Here is an 18,952-nt window from a genome sequence, read left to right as displayed (position 1 = left end):
TGACATGAATGATACAAAATTGATGAAACAATCTTTGAAATCATGGACTGGTGAATTGATTGGCATAATCCAAAACTGTTTCTATAAAATAAGTTATTGATGTTGTTCCCTGGAATTTTTAGGATCTGGATTTCCTGCTGAGCGCACATTAGTAGGAAAGGGCCCCTTATCGAATTAAATCTGACCAAATATGAGGATGTTTTAAGGACCAAAGTTACTAAGAAAGTTGACTCTGATTCCAAGTAAAGAAAATTTTAAAACTTTGGCACAAGTGCAACTTGGTGTAGCAAAGTTGTGTGTTGTTTGGTAACCTTTTTAAATTGTTAAAACTAAATAATAAGTTACTGTTCAATAAATATGTTTCATTACCAGAAGATATTTTCAAGTTTGTCATCCTACTAGATGTTAATGGTCCAAAAACAAAGAAAATTTTTGAATAAAAGTTATAAATGACTAAATGAAATTAATGTATACCTTTCCATTAAGATTCACTCACATCTGGTGGGAAACTGATCTTCCTTGCTGAACGTGGGTTAGATCAGCAATAGGGTATTGCATAAATATTCTATAAGTATTGGATAAATATCAATAAATATTCTATTTATCCGGGTCTACACAAATTTGGAAATTTCTGGCTTGCTAGAGTATTCTCCCCATTTGGGATGCACTGACCTGTCTATTTTCATATAATCAAACATATCCTTCAATGGCTATATATAAACAAAAAAGATTGGCAACAATTGCTCAGTGTCTCTATTTCTGTAACATCTTGTTAATGTTTACTAGTTTTGTATATTTACCAGAAAAAAATGATTCTGTTAAATATTCATTTTGTACATCCATGATTTCTTCCTATATTTTAAATGCATTTTGTAGACTGAGAAGAAAATAATAGTAATATTCATTAACAGCATTTCTTTCATATAATCTCTGTTGATGGAAGTACTTTAAGTCATTACCTCTTTTTTTCTTCAGAGATTGATGCTAAAATATTCTTCTTTTCCAGTTCCACATATCTGAATCTAGCTGATATTTCTTTCCTTTGGACTCTGTCCTAGGCTTCCTAACCCAATTTCTATTGAGACAAAGCTCTTAAGCAGCTTCAGACCCCTTTGTGAAAATATTTGCCTCTAGTTACATCAACTCAGGGATTCCCAATCTAGCTACGTATTAGCACTACTAGGGTAACTTTAAAAATATAACAATATCTTGATCTCATCTCCAGAGATTCTGATTTAACTGATTTGACTTAAGGCCCAAACATCAGCATTTTTGTGATTTAATTGAAACCTAACTTGAAGCCAGAGTTGAGGATCACAGCCTTCACTCCAAGACAAAATGGGTTTGGCCCTCAAATTCTTTACCAAATCCGGTGCCCTGCTCTGCACATTCAGCTAAATAACTGGGGAAGCCTAACAGCCACGCCCAAGTCCTTGGAAGTTTCATCTGCCTTCTAACGTGGTATTTCCAGGGATTCACCACAGTAGTGCTTCCATTTTGTTTCCTGAGTTTAAACCCCTTTGATATCCTATTTTGATAAGATTCTGGAATCCATATCCTCTTCTTTTAATCGTGAAGTTGATTATGCTGCTGAAACAAATAAACCCTGAAATCTCTGTGGCTTAGCCCAATACACTTTCATTTCTTGATCACGTCAACAGTTCACCCGTGTGGCTCTCTCTCAAGTCACGGCTGTGTGACTCCGCCTCCTTCCATATTGTGGGCTGGCCCTCCCAGGATCCTTTGCTCCTAGTCACGCAGATCTGCTCCAGGAGCACAAGGGGTGAAGTGGAAACAGGTCTTTGTGCAGTTGGAGTCTAATTGGATGACATAATGCCCATTTAGACAACGCTCCAATGCAGTTGGAGGTGACAGGAAGTAAACGTGACTTTACTGAAGTGACAGGAAGTAAACATCACTTTCTTTAAGTCTGTTGGGAAAAGTTAGTCACATGGCCCTTCTGAGACGCGTGGGAAGCTGGGAAATGTAGAGCCTAGCGCAGATATTTGGCAAGCCCTAACTGTTGCAAGCTTGCTGCTAGCACTCACTTGATTTAGATGGATCTGTGGACCCAAAGATTATTACCCCTTTAATTCCTGTTGCTGTTAGATCTACCGCTCTCTGCCCAATCTGCATTAATGTGATCAGAAGAATCTCTATCTGAAGTGATAACCCAGACGGTAATTCTCCTTATTCCGCCTGTCCACACAGGCAATATAAGTTATGTGAATAACTGCAGGTTGCCTAATTCTCCCAGTCTACACAGCTTATACTGACTAACTTTCTGCTCCTCTGGTAGAAAAACAGTCATTTCTCAGGCTGTTCCTCTTTCCTTTTGCCTGTCCTGGTACATGAAACAGAATTGTTTCTCTGACTTCTGGGACATAGAAAAGAAACAAAGTTGTGGTGTAAGAACCATCACTCCGATGGCTCAACCCTGGCGTAAATCTCCTCTCTGGTAAGTTCCCTGTAACACGTTACTCTTACAAGAGTAAGTAGCACCCTGGTCTATGGGAATTTCAAAGAATACAGTTAAACATTCAAACACATTATAGTAGCTGCTTCTAAAAATACATCTGATTTTTAAATCTTTTTTTCTCCTTTTAAAATTGACAAATAGTAATTACATATATTTATGGGGCACAATGTGATGTCCCAGTTCGTGTATACAAGCATAGAATATTCTGAAACTGTTACTCTTTTAAGGGGAAAAAAAAAAATCACAGAAGATATCTTCCACACCAACTACTGCGTCTTGGTGTAGCCATCTTTTGCCAAGGTTTTTGAGACAAAAGTATATCTTTCCAAATTAGAAATAAGTAATTAAAATTTAGCTAGATAATATGAATGAGTACATGCAGTTATAATTACTTATATATTTAATATTACCTTGATAATTATTACATCTCCACAGACTTGAGATTGTTGCTTATCTTGACAATACATAAGAATTCTTGAAAGAAGATATTCTCTTTCTCCCCCCTCAGAAATGGAGGTGATGTTGGAGGAGATAATTGTGTGAATAAATATAGGTTAATTACAGCTAGTCAATATTCATAGAATTTTGTTCTTGTTGGACTGTAATTAATTATCACACCGAAATTTAACTCACTTCTAATCTTTTTTCAATGTTCATTAAGCTGAGATTTCCATTTCTGCTTTGCTTTTCTTTCTTGACCTGCAGCAACTGTATTATTAAAGTAGAATTTCTGCTAATTAGTTGTGGTACTAGGGAGCTGGAGGGAACCTCGGGCATTGTCTGATCCAATTAGATTCCAACTGCACAAAGACCTGGATGGAAAGATCAGACTGCAGGAAGCAATCTAAGAATAACTAAAAGATTATTATTTTTAATTTATGTTTAACAGAAGTTTAAGAACATTAGTTTCAGAGAAGGACAGTTAAGAGTCCATTGATAATACAAGTAAAGCAAACTTCCTATCTACGCATGCTCATTATGCTGAAAGTTTATGTAATGCAGTATTAAAGAGTAGATATGCATTTTACAAACATGTTCATCTTTGGAAAACAAAGGTGGTTAAAGTCAGACCAGTAAGCAACAACAGTAAGCAAAGTTTATCTCCTGCACTCTTTGTGATACCTTTCTGGGCCTGATCCATCCCTTCTTTCCTACAAGGTGTCAGAAACTTCCCTTTCTAGAGGTCACTCCTCTGGGAACAGTAAGAGATCTAGTAGACCAAATTTACCTTAAAATTTCACACACATTCAGGGTGCTATTCCACAGTGGAATAAACTTCCTCCAGACTTAGTTACTTTTAAATATTAGGAGTGTCCAATAGCTTTGGGTGACTTGGAATAGGATAGAGTTGTAATAGTCCTTTAGGAGTTTGAACTTGGTAACTTTAAGACACAACTAACTTTACCTTCAATGTTTTTCCTGAATTCTTTTCTCCCCACCTTCTTTCCTGTCCCACTGCCATTGCCAAGTTAAGTCTTTTACCATCTTTTGTCCAGATATTTACAACAGTCTTTTAATTAGAATGCCTGGATACAGTCTGGTACCCATCAAATCCACTCTCCATGTTACCCTTAAACGTATCCATGTTTAGACCATTTCATTTGTTTCCCATGAACTCCAATAAAAAGTTCAAGTTCTTTACAGTATTATTAAAGACGTTCCTTATCTACAAGACCCCACCCAAACCTCTGCTTATTCTCCAGCCTTACCTCTCTGTTTTTTATTCCAGCAACTGTCGACTTTTCATGGTCCCTGAAGCACATCATGATATATTACATTCCTATGGCATTTCTGTGTTCTTTTGATCTGAAATGTGCTTCTGCTCTAATCCCGTCAACCCTTTAGGATTCAGAAAGGGTTAACTCCCTAAGTTACCCTTTCACACACACACATATACACACAACCTCTCTCTCACACAACCAATCTCTACTCACACACACTCTCACACATGCTAACATATATGATAGATGCCAACCTCTCTAATCTCATAGAACCTAGTTTGCACTTCCCCATTTGCGTTTAATCCTATGCATTGTAATTACATGCATATGCGTGTGTCTTTCCCAGTCTTAGTCTTCCTTAAATTTCCAACATCATAGGTAGGCTAGAGATATTTAAAATTGTTTCATGCTGCATAATTTATTATTCTCTTCGACCTTGAGATTTTTTTTTTTTTTGAAATATAATCTGCCAGAACAGATGGCCACTGGAACTCTTCATAGCCTCACTCCTGCAAACGTGCCCAAAGGTACGTTTCTGACTTTGTGGTACCACTTATATGTTTAGATGAAAGATAAATGGAACTGAGATTTGGGGGCATCTGTCTCTGTCATTCATTCTTTATAATTCTAGCTCACATCTGTCGGTTCAAACTTGAACCTAGAATTCAAATAATGCCAACCATACAAAGTTGCAGTGTGTGTGAATGTCTGTGTCATTGTTTGCCAATTCCCCTGCCTCTGCTACTAAACTGAGCACCTCTATTTCCCTCATGTCTTTCTCAGTGGTTACAAATGGCAGGTCTAAGGACAGGTATCTAATTAAAGCTAGGCCAATTACAGTATCTCTGGCCTTGGCCATGTGAATTGATACAAAGGTAGGTTCCCAACGCCAATCACGTTCCTTCTCTGGGATTGTATATACTGGAATAAGATGAGATTGAGATCTAATGGATAGACATAAAACTCAGAAACTATTTGGAGCTGTGTATTAGCAGCATCTATAGTGAAAGAGAATGATATTGATGCTATGATGAAAATAGGTTGCTTGTGAATTTTAATGCGCACGAAGCTAGACCCTAAGAGGAAGCCAAAGTATGACAGCTCCAATCAATCACATCAGGCTGACACAGGTAAGGTTGTGAGCAAGACATTTGAGGAGGTGTGACTGGGCAGGAGCTGTTGAGTCTGGGCAGCCTCAGGCTTGTGAGAGTTGTGTGCAGATAATAAATGTCAGAACCAGGCAAATCACTGACAGCCCTAGAACAGGAGATCTCCCCAGCAGACAGCGATCAGTCACAGGCTTGTCTCAACAGAGAATGAGAACTTGCGAGGGTCCAGGCAAAGGATCACAGTGGCCTGGGTGGGCAGGCCAGCTTGTAATGTGTAGACAAAAGCAATCAGTAGAGCCACAGGAGAAGACACTGGGTTAGGCACGTGGACTCATTGTCTGGAGTCTACTTGCCATCAGAGTTTATTACCTCCTTCAGCAGTTACTTTGGAAAGGTTTACAATCTCCAATATCAACATGAGTTTTATTAGAATCTTTAAATATTTAATCCTTATTAAATCTTTAAATATCCAGCTGCCCCCGAAAAGCAGATGCTGTTCTGCCAGGTCATTGACTGTGTGAGCCTCCATATTTATTTGAAACTCTCCATCTTCGAGTCAATGGAAAGGAAAGAGTATTAGCTCTGAATTTTCGTATCACATTCAATCTTTTAAGTCTTATATGCTCTCAGGACTTAAATCTCAACAAATGGACTTTCAATAGAAATCCTTGTAGTCACTATTAAAAAACCAGTTTGTGACTTTTTATTTCCACTCAAAGCATGACAAAAAGGTACAGAAAGAAAAAGAAGAAAGTCCTGTCTAAAGTAATCACCATAAGCAAGTTAAGATAATTAGCTCAGTGGGAAGTTTCAGCAAAGGTTACTTCAAAAGGGTGAACCATGCCAATGCATTACAAATGAGAGTATTGTATCTGGAAGTAATTGAAGATTTTTTAGGTTTGGAATGAGAAAAGCAGGAAAGCCTGTGTGCAGCAGCTTTATCTATTTGACTCTAGTTTATAATTCCATGTTTCATATTTTTCTTTTCAACACATTTTGATAGACTGTATTGTGTGGCAGAATGCAATCACCCATAGGGAAAGCATTCTACACTCTTGCCTTTCACTCACTCCCCCGTTGGATCAGTCATCAGGTCTTAGAGCTTAAATTTCACAGACATTCCAGGAATTCTTTTCTCCTCTCTTTCTCTACTTCCCAAGTAGAATTTTTTCATCTTTACATGCCTAGTGCTTAGTAGAGTGTCTGGCACAAAGAAGATACACCATAGCATTTGTTGAGTGGATGAGAAAATGAGAGCAAGGCAGGCCATTGCAATCTACTCAGCTCCGTGGTGGAAATTAGGACTGCCAAGCTCCAGTTTGAACTCTACCACAAAACTAGCTGGAAGAACTTTGGCAACTATTTTATTTTAGGTCCTCATATATTTGGTTTTCTTACCTTCAAAACATGTGAGTTGTGGTCAATGTCCCAAAAGTACTCTCTGATTCAAAAATCTGTTACATGTAACCAAGAAATAGCATTAAGAAATTACTACTATTCTCTCTAGTGTATTATATTTATACTTTAAAAAGAAAAACAATTCTCTTTTGCTGAGTATGATCAAATTATTTCATTGTTGTCTTGTCATAGTCTTCTATGCCTGGAGACAGTTGACCTTCAAAATCTCTTTGTTTACTATCTAGTACATGGCTCTAAAATCTTTAAAGTCAAGTATTATGTATCATCCAACTTTGTATCGTAGTACCCAGAATAGTGCTAGCACGTAGTGATGCTCAATATATATATATATTTTTTTAATTTTTTGAGACAGAGTCTCACTCTGTCACCCAGGTTGGAGTGCAGTGAGGCTATCTTGGCTGACTGCAACCTCTGCCTCCCAGGTTTAAGCGATTCTCATGCCTCATCCTACCAAGTAGATGAGACTACAGGTGTATGTCACACACCGGCTAATTTTTGTATTTTTTGTACAGGCAGGGTTTCACCATGTGGCCAGGCTTGTGTTGAACTCCTGGCTCAAGGGATCAGCACTCCTCAGCCTCCTAAAGTGCTGGGATTACAGGTGTGAGCCACTGCACCCAGCCGCTCAATATATACTTAATGAGTGAAGTCGTGAATGTCGCTATCTAGTGGTAGTCAGTTAGAATTGTAGGCAAAATGACTGAGGGATAAATCAAACATCTAAGGTGTTTTGTTTTTCAAAAACGAGTTTGTTTCTCCCTCATGTAAAGGGAACAGGAGTTGATATAGCATCTCCATCTTGTTACTGGGGATACAATTATACCTGTTTCAGTACTACTGAGTCAATACTGCTTTTCCAAATATTGGTGTTAAACAGTTAAATGAATCACTTTCATGTACATAGCATTAAAATGTTCTAGAAACTTCTGTAACTATGATTTACTGCATTTAGATTTTGACATATAGTATGCTGTGTTGTGCAGTCTCAAAGCTGTACTGACAACTAACCAAATGATGACATTTGGTATCCACACAGTTAAATATATATCTTATATTATATATATTATACATACATAAAACAATATGTATGTGCATGTATATAAAACCTTACAGAAAACTGAAAAATCATGTTTGATTTTTTTAATATGACCATTTTTGAATCATATGTATTTGACTCTCATTAAATCTATATTGGCACAAAATCAGGTAGGAATTTGGCACTTGTTCAGATAATTCAGTCAGTGCAAATAAATGCTAACCAGGCAGTTCTTAAAGGGTACTTTTTGTTCATCAATCAAAGCATTTACCATTGAACTCTAGTGATAAAGTGTTATTCTGTAGATCACCCTACAATCTACAACATATTCAAGAGCACTTTTTATTCTCATTTTGTATACTACTTTGACATCGAAGTAATGTATAGATTTCTTAAAGATCTCTCACTGAGCTGTAAAATTTAATTCTACGTAAGATATGAGGAACAATCCCAATTAATGAAATTGAATGCAGTCTCTTGCTTTCCTGGTTCTGATATGCTTTTTTAGAACTTTTCTACAGGATCCCAGAGTACCTGTATGTTCCTTAAAACTGCTATTTCCACATTAAATATTTGTTTTTGTTTAAACTGTATAGCAATTTTGGCAAAGGAATTGTATTAGGTAAGATTAGGTTGGGTAGCATATCACACACACATACATTCACACTCAAACTAGAATAACAGAGACTTTAATAATTTTTTTTAAACTAGTTTGTTTCTCGTGCAAAGGAAATGGGAGTTGATACCGCATCTCCATGTTGTTATTAAGGATACAAACTCCATCAAACTCATACCTCTTCCATCCCTAGGATATGGCTCTTGTCTTCATGGTCCACCTTGGAGACTAGAGCTCAGCCATTACACTCCTATTTCAGAAAGCTGAAAGGAAGGTAAGACAGAAAATGGGAGAAAAATCCCATTCCAGCCATCTTTTAAGGAGGTTTCCTGAGAATTGACACAAAATATTTTATTACAACTTATTTTCCAAAACTCAACATGTAAAAAACAAAACACTAGCTTTAAGGCTACCTGGAAGATGTAGTACTTGCCAGGCATGGTGGCTCATGCCTGTAATCCCAGCACTTTGGGAGGCTGAGGCAGGCAGATTGCTTTACCTCAGGAGTTGGAGACCAGCCTGGCAACATAGCGAAATCCTGTCTCTACAAAAATTACAAAATTAGCCAGTAATGGTGACTTGTGCCCATAGTGCCAGCTACTAGGGAGGCTGAGGTGGGAGAATCACTTGAGCCCAGAGGTTGAGACTTCAGTGAGCCACTGCACTCCAGCCTGGGTGACGCAGTTAGACCTTGTCTGGAAGGAAGGAAGGAAGGAAGGAAGGAAGGAAGGAAGTAGGGGAAGATGTAGTCTTTATTTTAGTCAACCCTCAGACTTCTTTTATCAAGGAAAATGTAGAAAATGAATATTGGGTTACACAATTGTCTCTGTCATGGGGCTTGAGTCAATAAATCACGTAAATTTATTCATTCAAAGAGATATTAGTTTCTAGTTTTATTATCATGAGGCTAACAGAAAGAAGTTATCTATAAAGCCCCAAGAAAGAGGATATATTGAGTGAAGTTATTAAGGGGAGTCACCAGAATGAAAGAAAAAAAAAAGCAAAATAAACATTATTAGCATATTTGGATTTTACAGATTTTTTTTTTTTTTTTGCAAGTAATGTAGACTTACTGGAAAAATTACACGGATTGGTCTTCCTACCCTCCTAAGCATTTTACACTTGGAGTAGTAACAATATTTAATAACAATTTAACTATTCGATATTATGGTTTTCTTATCTGATACACGTATACATAGATGTACATGTAACCAGACTCATAGAGATAAAAATAGAAAGAGAGATAGTTCTGAGATCCTACGATTAATATAAGTAAATACTGTTAATATTGAAAATGATACTCCATTGAGTTTGTTTTTCTATTATTTTCTGTATTTATTTAAGCAACAGAGAAGAAAATGCATTATTTTTAAGTTAAGCAAGTCAAAGTGTTACTAAAATTGCCAATGATTTATAATAAAACATTGTATTCAAGGGTATTACAATATTTTAATGATTTGGCCAAAAGAATGAATTATTGAGGAAGTAGGATGATCTGATATAGAATTTTGCCAAGATTTATTCTCATGTATGTAGTCGACTTTCAGCGCTATAGTCGGAATAGGATTTTTATCATTGCTTAATTCATCTCATGTGTATCATCACAAATAAATAAGTCGACTAAATATTACCTTCTTTAACAAAAGATAAAAATGCTTTAGCTTCACTTATAATTTTTTTATTTTAATAAGAAATAAACCTACTTTAAGTTTATTCTTTTGAAGCTATGGTTACTTTTTCCAGAGAACTCTCTCTTCTGATACTTTTACCTTTGACTTATTTCAAAGGTAAAGGTATTTTATTTCAAACTCTTATTTCCATATGGAAGTTTATCCTAACAAAAATATTCTAGAATTTTCCCCACTTTTTGTATAGGTGTAAAATATCTGTGTGGTATCAAATATAGATATCAAATATCTGCATGGCCTTTTGAATTTTTCTACTTTATTGGGACTGCTGTTACTAAATTATTACATAGAATATTCATAAGCCCTTTGATTTATAGTTTTATAAAACGCATTTGTAAATTGGGTCGTATCCGAGAAGAAGATAAATATTACCCTGGCGTACTTTGCATATCTGCTATTTTCCTTAAATATTATTTAATATTAATAGAAAAACCACATCAAGATAACTAGTAAGCTGCTGTATAGCAGTGCTAAGCCTAAAAGTGTTACTGTAACATGGCAACATTATCAGAATCTTTTTTTACTCATGAAAAGCGATTTATGGAATAAAATATATTATCTCTGAGCTTTGTTATAAAAGACAGTTTCATATTATTTCAGCCACCATAGATACATTTAATATCTTGATTATAAAATCTCATTTTGCAAAAAAAGAAAAAAAAATTAGCTAAATTAGAACCTAGAAACAGTCCTGCACAGGCCAACTGATTTTTGACAAAGGTGCAAAAGCAATGCGATGGGGGAATGAGGAATGCTTTTAATAAATAGTACTGAAGTAGCTGGCTATCCACAGGCAAAATAATCTATTAATAATGAACCTCAACCTAAATCTAATACCTCGTACAGAAATTAAACAAAAATAGATCATAGGTTTAAATATCAAATGTAAAACAATCAGTCTTTTAGAAAGAAACATAGGAGAAAGTCTTCAGGACCTAGGGCTTGATGAAAAGTTCCCACGTATGACCCCAAAGCACAATCCATAAAAGAAAAAAAATGATAGATTGGACTTTATTTAAAAACTTTTGTTCTGTGAACGACCCTGTTGGGAGAATGAAAAGATGTGCTACAGACCAGTAAAAATATTCGCAAACTACATATTTTGTAAAGGACTCAAATAATTCTCAAAAACTCAACAGTAAAATAACCAAGCAATCCAATTAGAATATGGGCAAAAGACTTAGGTAGACATTTCACTGAAGAAGGTGAATGGCAAATAAGCTTTCGAAAACATGTTCAACCTTGCTAGCCATTACGGGAATGCAAATTAAGGCCATGATGAAATACCACTACACTTAATGCTTTATCTGTTAAAACAGCTAAAAAACAGATTATAAAACTAGATACTGGCAAGGACGCAGAGAGGATCTCTCATACCTTGCTGGTAGGAATGTAAATAACTTGGAAGTTTCTTTAAAACTCAAACATACATTTATCGTACATCCCAGTAATTGCACTTCTGGGCATTTATTGCAGAGAAATGATTACTTATGTCCACACAAAAATCTGTACATGATTGTTTATAGCAACTTTATTTGTCAAACCAAAATGCCCTACAATAAATAATGGTTAAACAAAGTGTGTTATAGCCATATCATGGACTACTTGCTCATCTAGGAATGAACTACTGATACATGCAGAAACTGGAATGGATTCCAAAGGCATTACGCTGAGGGAAAAAAGACTATCTCCAAAACTCACATGCTGTATGATTCCATTTGTATAATCTTCTTGAAATGACTAAATTACAGAAATGGAGAACAGATTGCTGATCCCCGGGGTTATTGATGGCAGAGAGAAGGCCTGTTGGATATGACCATAAAGCAAAGTAATAGCAAAAGGGAAATATTTTGTGATGATGGAATAGTTTTGTATCTTGCTTGCTGTAGTGGTTATATGACTCTGTGCATGTGTTCAAATGACATGGAACTATAAATACACCTTACAGTAATGTCAATTTCCTGCTTTTCATGTTGTGCCACTGTTACTTAAGATGTAACCATCTGGGGAAACTGGGTGAAGGGTACATGAGCTCTCTCTGTACTCTTTTTACACTTCCCGTGAATTTATAATTATTTTAAAATAAAAGTTTAAAAGGAGAGAGGAAAATGTGCAAAGCTTGCAAGGCGTTGTTTTAAAAAAAATACATTCCCTGAAATTTTTTCAAGGTTTTAATGATGCCAGATTTTTCAAATTAATAGCTTCTCACTTTCCAACAGTTGACTGAGCCAATTATTTATATGCAGGAAAGTTACTGTTTGTTTATTGTTTCTTTTTATTAATTACAAAGTAAATAATGCTGTAAATTTTATACTTGCCATGTCTTAAATAACTAATTTACGATTGCTAATGGGTATCAAAGGATCAAGGGCACCAACTTCATGATTTAATCAAAAAAACTAATTTAATACATTAGTTGCAACCTCATTATTGACCTCAAGAGCAGGCACTTTTGCTGGAGCTGCCAACAAGGAAACAAAATGTGACTAATTTTCTACTTTCCTCTATTTAAGAAAAGAATTAATGAATATAAATATGTCCCAATTCGATATCTTAACAGCTTCCAGAACACATAGTTTGGAAACTCTATGCCTGAATAACTGGGCCATTGATTATTTCTGGAACATAAATTAAGTCCTCCAGTTTAATCTTATTTGGACCTGAAACTTACAATAAAGGAAGTTTCCAGATTACTTTTAATTTTCTCACTTCAAATTATCTCCTTTCATAGATCTTTTTTTCTTGAAAAGATTTATTTATTAAACTACTGGACTCTGCTATTATTTAATTACTAATAGCAACACATCCAAATATGTCTCACATTCTGCCTTCTTAATAACAGTAAAAATGCCTATAGAAGTATTTTAAAGGAGTTTATTGATATTCTTAATGGCATTCTATTTTTGTATGTAGGTGGGGAAAAGTGTTAGAGAGAAAATATCCTCTGGAAAGTATAAATACAGCTTCACAATCCCTTATGTGCACTTTCAGTTTTCAGAGTTTTCTGTGGATTTCAGAATTGCAGATAAAGGTCAGTTGGTGGCCAGACTTGACCTGAACCAACCTTGGGCTTTTGTGTAGTCCCCATATAATCTAACAGCGTTAATATTCCCACCTTCGCTGTAGGAATATAAATGTTCTCAACATGCTGCCCTAGCTGCCCCTGGGAATATTTCACAATGCGTCGTGTATGTATTTTCTTTACAAAATCTGAAAATTTCTGACTATGAGACAGATCTGGCCCCAGTGGTTTGGGGTAAGAAATTATGGCCAGTCTCAGAAAAGTATAGGATAGGTGTTCAGGTACCACTGAGAATAAGGACCTATTTACCCAACAGATAAGTCCAGGAGCACAAGACTCATGACAAGAAATTTGGGAGGAGAGTCAAATGAGCACCAAACTGACCTTCCCTTTATAAATGAGGAAACTGAGGCACAGAGAGATTGAGCAACATGCCCAAGGTTCCCCAGCTATAGTTGGTACCTAGGTGATCTGCCTTCAGAGATCATGCTTTTACACCACAAAGAATGGTTTGTGAAGACTTAAACCCGTAAGCCTCCAGAGTGAAACCCAAAAGACAGCCGGCAAAGCGAAGCCAGAGACTGGGTCTCTGAGATGAAAGCGTAAGGATTTCATGAAAGTTCATATCCTTATGAGTACAATTCCAAGCTCCGGGATATTGGCAGTGAGGCTGATGCTCCCCAAGTATGAAATTGGAGAATGCTTTCATGGAGAAAAATGAATAGCCCCAAGGAAAAGATCTATGGTCTGATCTCAGTTTGTCCTGTTCTTTGGAGTTCACCTGTCAAATTCTGGCTTGCAAACTAAACTTCCAAGTAGCTACTTCAAGCTTTTTTTTTTTTTTTGATAGGAGAGAATTCAAGGATCACCAGACATTTGAAGAAAACATCAAATATGAATGAGATCAAAGTGAACAATCAATAAAAAAGAACCCAGACAGGACGAGGAAATACAAACAGTAGAGAAAGTATCAAAGAATATATCATTGGTGCTTTCAAAGATTAAGAGACTGCATCAATGGAAGAAACACAGACACTGGAAACAGGGAGGGGAGTGCAATAGAGGATGAGATAAAGCACCAGAAAATTAAAAATAAGATAACTGTAATTTAAAGTTCAGTACAACTTTGGAAGATAAAGTCAATGAAATTTTCCAGACAGTAGTTTTTTAAAAAGGATTTTTAAAAAGAGTTAGAGAATTGATCCAGAAAGTTCAAAAGCTTATTTCAGAATGAGTTTCCAGAAAGAAGAATACAGAAAATAGTGAAGAAAAAATTAACATTGTATGGAGAAGTTTCAACAACTGAAGGACGTGAGTCTCCGAACATAAAGAATCAAAAGGACCTGGAAAATATATATATTTTAAACCCAGGCACATTATGAAATTTTAGAATACCAAGAGTAAAAAGAAAATGCAAAGAACTTCCAGAAAGAAAGAAAAGAAAAAACGGTATCACACAAAGGAAAGTAATTATAATGCCATGGGAATTCTTTACAGCAGCTCCAAATTCTAGAAGACAATGAGCAATGCCCTCATATTTCTAAGAAATAATGTCTTGCAGTTTAGAATTTCATGCATAGATGAATTATCAATCACGTAAGAGTGAAGCATTAAGTCATTTTCAGGCATTCAAAGACTTGAAAAATCTACTTTCCTTTGAGTCCATTTTTAAGAAGCCATTCAGGAACGTGCTTCAACAAACAATGCAGTTCACCAAGAATTAGCAAGAATTGGGTCCAGAAACTAAATGTGAGGACCACCAAACAGGGCTCAAGGGGAACAGTTCCAGGTTCGGAACAACCAGTAGTCTTAGTTGCTGTAAGAAGGAAATCATCAGGGGAGCAGAACAGAACTGATAAGCTATTTTACTATGTTTGAGTATGAAAAAGCTACTGATAATGTGGGAAAGATTTCTAGGAATTTTTGCAAGGAGCAGATATCAATATGTATATGGAAAAATAAAAATTCATGGAAATTGTTTAAAAATAGTAAGTTGTAAAATAAATGCGATAATAATTTGTAAAAGTTAACTATGGTACATTGCTTGGCTCAGCAGATAGCAAAGTTATGGCAATGTAAATACTGAAGACTGATTTAACCAAGGATAAAGCCTGTCTGAGAGATCTCCATTCCCAAATACTATAAGAGGAGCCAATAAATAATGTGTAAAAACAAAAAATATAAAATAATGTAATAATAATATTGAGAAATAGGAGAAAGGGCATTAGAAAAAATAACTGAAAGGGTTGAAGTGGTTGCTTTTGTGGAATATGCAAATGAGAAAGTGAATATTTTTATTTTTCACATTTACAAGATCATCACTGTAGATAATAAAAAACTTGATACATAGAAATGCAGTTTTACCTCATGGCAATTATTCTGTTATTCCTGGTAGTATCCTGTTAATACTTGCTTTTCCATTCAATACTAATTACTATCAATACTAATTACTAGTATTCAATACTAGTAAGTATTGAAAATACTAATTAATTGAATTAGTATTCAATTAATACTAATTCATTCCCAGAGGAAAATGAAGCATTCTACCATAAGGACACATGCATGCAAATGTTCATTGCAGCACTGTTCACAATAGAAAAGACACGGAATCAACCTAAATGCCCATCATTAACAGACTGGATAAAGAAAATGTAGTACATATACACCATGGAATATTATGCAGCCATAAAAAAGAACAAGATCATGTCTTTTGCAGGCACGTGGATGGTGCTGGAAGCTAACACTAATTAACTGAATGAATACGAATTATTATCAATAGTAATAGTATTACTATTAAGTTAACCATGTATCATAAACATTTCACTTCAAACCATGTGGATCTCTTGACCCTTTTTAATCAATATGTAAGATTCCTTTTCTGACGAATTTTTTTCTGTCAGTCCTCTTTTTACGGACATTAGGATGTTTCTCCTATTTTGCTATTAGCCACAACACTGTGATGAACATCCTTGTTATAGTATTTATGCTTATGTGCTACATTTCCTTAGGGAGCATTGCTAAAAATGATGCTTCTTGGTCAAAATTTATATTTTGATAAAGATTTCCCCATTGCTTTTCAAAATAACAGAAAAATGTAGTTACCTACAAATTATATTCCACACAAACAATCATAATGTTGACTCTTTTCTGCTATTCGGCTTTTTTTTCTATTTACGGTTTTGTTGCATGAGCTAAAACTTTCTGGGGGAAAGAAACCATTAACATTAGTAGAAATCGAAGTTTTATTTACGTTCTTCCTGAATTAATGGGATACTTATTTGTCATAACAGTTCTCTGGGTAGTTTAAAAATATGAAGTTTGGTTTGGTTTTCTTTTATTAAGAAACAAATATTCTTGTTCTATGAAGAGTGTTAATCAGGAATGAGTGTTAAATTTCACTTAATATTCTGACATCTACCAAGTTGTTTTCATTAAACACATACATGCTATGCCCAACAGATAAATTCTTTGCTGTTTAGATACACAGCAGAATGGTTTTTTAAATTATTACTTTGGAGAGCATATCTAGAGAATTGTGCTTTGTATCAAAACATGAATTTTAAGAACTGGAATCTGAATGATGAATTGGTCAACGGTGCTAGAAGAGGATTTTTATAACTTTTTCATATCTATTGAAATACAGACTATTTGCTTTATCAATTCAGGGAACTTATGGGTTTTAAAAAAAAAAAAGAAAAGAAAAACACACACACATTATCCTTAAGAACATTTGTAAGAAAACACTTGTCCTATAATCATGGAGCTCTACTAGAAAGTCTAAAGAATGCTTACAAGTCTTTTGAGTAAACTTACTTGTTTTTCCTTTTAGGGGCACTGCAATTGCGGGCATTGTTTTTGGAATAGTATTTATCATGGGGGTCATTGCTGGGATTGCCATATGCATCTGCATGTGCATGAAGAACCACAGGGCGACCCGCGTGGGCATCCTCAGGACGACTCACATCAACACCGTCTCCTCCTATCCTGGTGAGCAAAACTGTTGACTCTCGAAGGCTCAGATTTGCTAGTTATCCTCTGCTCCTCACAGAGAGAAGGAAACATTCTAGATGGTCAATGAAACCACCTTCAATTTCATAGAGTATTTCTAGGTACATGTAGATTGAAGTTCTAGCTGAATCAAGATTGCTTAGATCCAAGTAATACAATCCAATTCTTTTTTTTTGAAGGTATTCATATTTTTAATGTCTGTTTCATTGACTACAATTGCCAGTCAGCCAGAATTAAGACAAATAAGCAATTCACACCCACTGTGTCTACCTGCTAGTGAGTACTGACAAGTAATTATAAAGTATAATGTATGTCTCAATAAACTGGCATCTGATCCAATAGATATATATGTCTTGAGAAAAAGCCTTCAAGAAAATTTTCATATATCTTCATTAGGTCGAGAGAACAGCTTTAAACACAATATTAAAATTCTCAACAGGCCAGGCACAGTGGCTCACGCCTGTAATCCCAACATTTTGGTAGGCCAAGGTGGGTGGATCACTTGAGGGCAAGGGTTCATGACTAGCCTGGCCAACTTGGAGAAACTCAGTCTCTACTAAAAATACAAAAGAAAAAAAAATTTTCAACAAAGAGCAAGGGCAATATATTAATAATTTGACAAATATTTATTGAGAATATGCTAGAAGTTCCATGTATTAAAATATATTGAGTACATGTGACTTCATAAACAAAATACTGCATTTTGCATTAGAGGATTTCAATAATGCTTTCTAAGTCAATCTGTGCATGTACAATTTGACATATAAAAAGCAGGCAAGTTCTAAATTTAACACACCCTTAGGAAGTTAATTTCCCATCCATACTCATGTCTTTTCTTTCTCTGTCTCTACAGGAAAAGAGCAGGGTACCTTCTACATGCAACTGTGCTTTGTATTTGTATTAATTCCCTGTTCTGTCCTTCCTCTATCTTTTTTTTTTTTCCTCTATCATCTTCAACTTGAGGGAGCAAATTTCAGATCAATAAGGGTATGATAATTCCTCTTGTTCCTCTTTGGCCAGTTCTTCTTCTATAATATTTTCATACTGGAGTACCTGAAGGCTCAGCCTTGTCTTTTCTTCCATATTGTATCTACACTTACTTCTTTGCTTGTATTAAGAGTATTACAACCTCAGGGTGGTAAGTGCCATTTATATGCTAATGCCTCCCATGTATCTCCAGTCCAAACCAATTCATTTTATCCCAGTGCCTATTGAACATCTCCACTTGAGTGTCTCATAAATATCCCAAATTTGACATGTCTAAACTTGGATTTCTGATCCAAGTGTTGGATTTCCCCCAAAACCCCTGTCCACTCACAGCCTTTACCATTTCTCTTGATGGTATCTCTATCCTAGTTGCTCAGGCCAGAAACCATGCACTCTACCAGGAAAACTTCTTGGCTCTACCTTCAAAATATATACAGTATTTTGACTACTTCTCACAGTGAGAAGTAGATATTGTTACTCCCCTAGTGGGAGAACTTCATCAGCTCTCACTTCCTTTACTCTAATAACATCCTGGCTGGTCTCCCAGCATCCACCCTTTGCCCCCTGGGGTCTATTCTCAACCCAGTAGCCAGAGTGAACCTTTTAAAGTAGATGTCAGATCGTATTACTCCTGTGCTCAGAATCTTCCAGCAGTTCCCCATTTCCCGCAGAGGAGGCACTAAAGCATGTGGTTCTTCATTTTATCCAAAGTAAAAGGCAGATTCTTTACTGAGGCCTTCAAGGTACTGCATGAATTGGCTGCTCTTTTTATTTCCCAGGCCTCCTTTTTTTCTACTCTCTCCCTGGCCACTCTGTCTCCAGTCACGTTTTTTTCCCTTGCTGTTCCATGAACTCACAAGGCCACAC

General features: G+C 35.8%; 1 protein-coding gene and 1 long non-coding RNA gene across 4 annotated transcripts in view; one reads left to right on the top strand and one right to left on the bottom strand.

The window, feature by feature from the left end:
* The window catches only part of LOC106634211 (uncharacterized), a 401,613-nt gene that overhangs the window by 73,990 nt on the left and 308,671 nt on the right, over positions 1-18,952 (bottom strand). The window lies entirely within an intron of this gene.
* The window catches only part of CYYR1 (cysteine and tyrosine rich 1), a 107,012-nt gene that overhangs the window by 75,873 nt on the left and 12,187 nt on the right, over positions 1-18,952 (top strand). For both annotated transcript variants that reach the window (XM_003816669.4, XM_008969777.4), the window contains exon 3: positions 16,920-17,077. In XM_003816669.4, the coding sequence (XP_003816717.3) occupies positions 16,920-17,077 (158 nt within the window). The remainder of the gene's footprint in view (positions 1-16,919; positions 17,078-18,952) is intronic.

Source organism: Pan paniscus, chromosome 22 (assembly GCF_029289425.2).
Source record: "Pan paniscus chromosome 22, NHGRI_mPanPan1-v2.0_pri, whole genome shotgun sequence".
Classification (NCBI taxonomy): Eukaryota; Metazoa; Chordata; class Mammalia; order Primates; family Hominidae; genus Pan; species Pan paniscus.
Note: the sequence above shows the minus strand (reverse complement) of the source record. Positions and strands in the feature narration are given on the sequence as shown.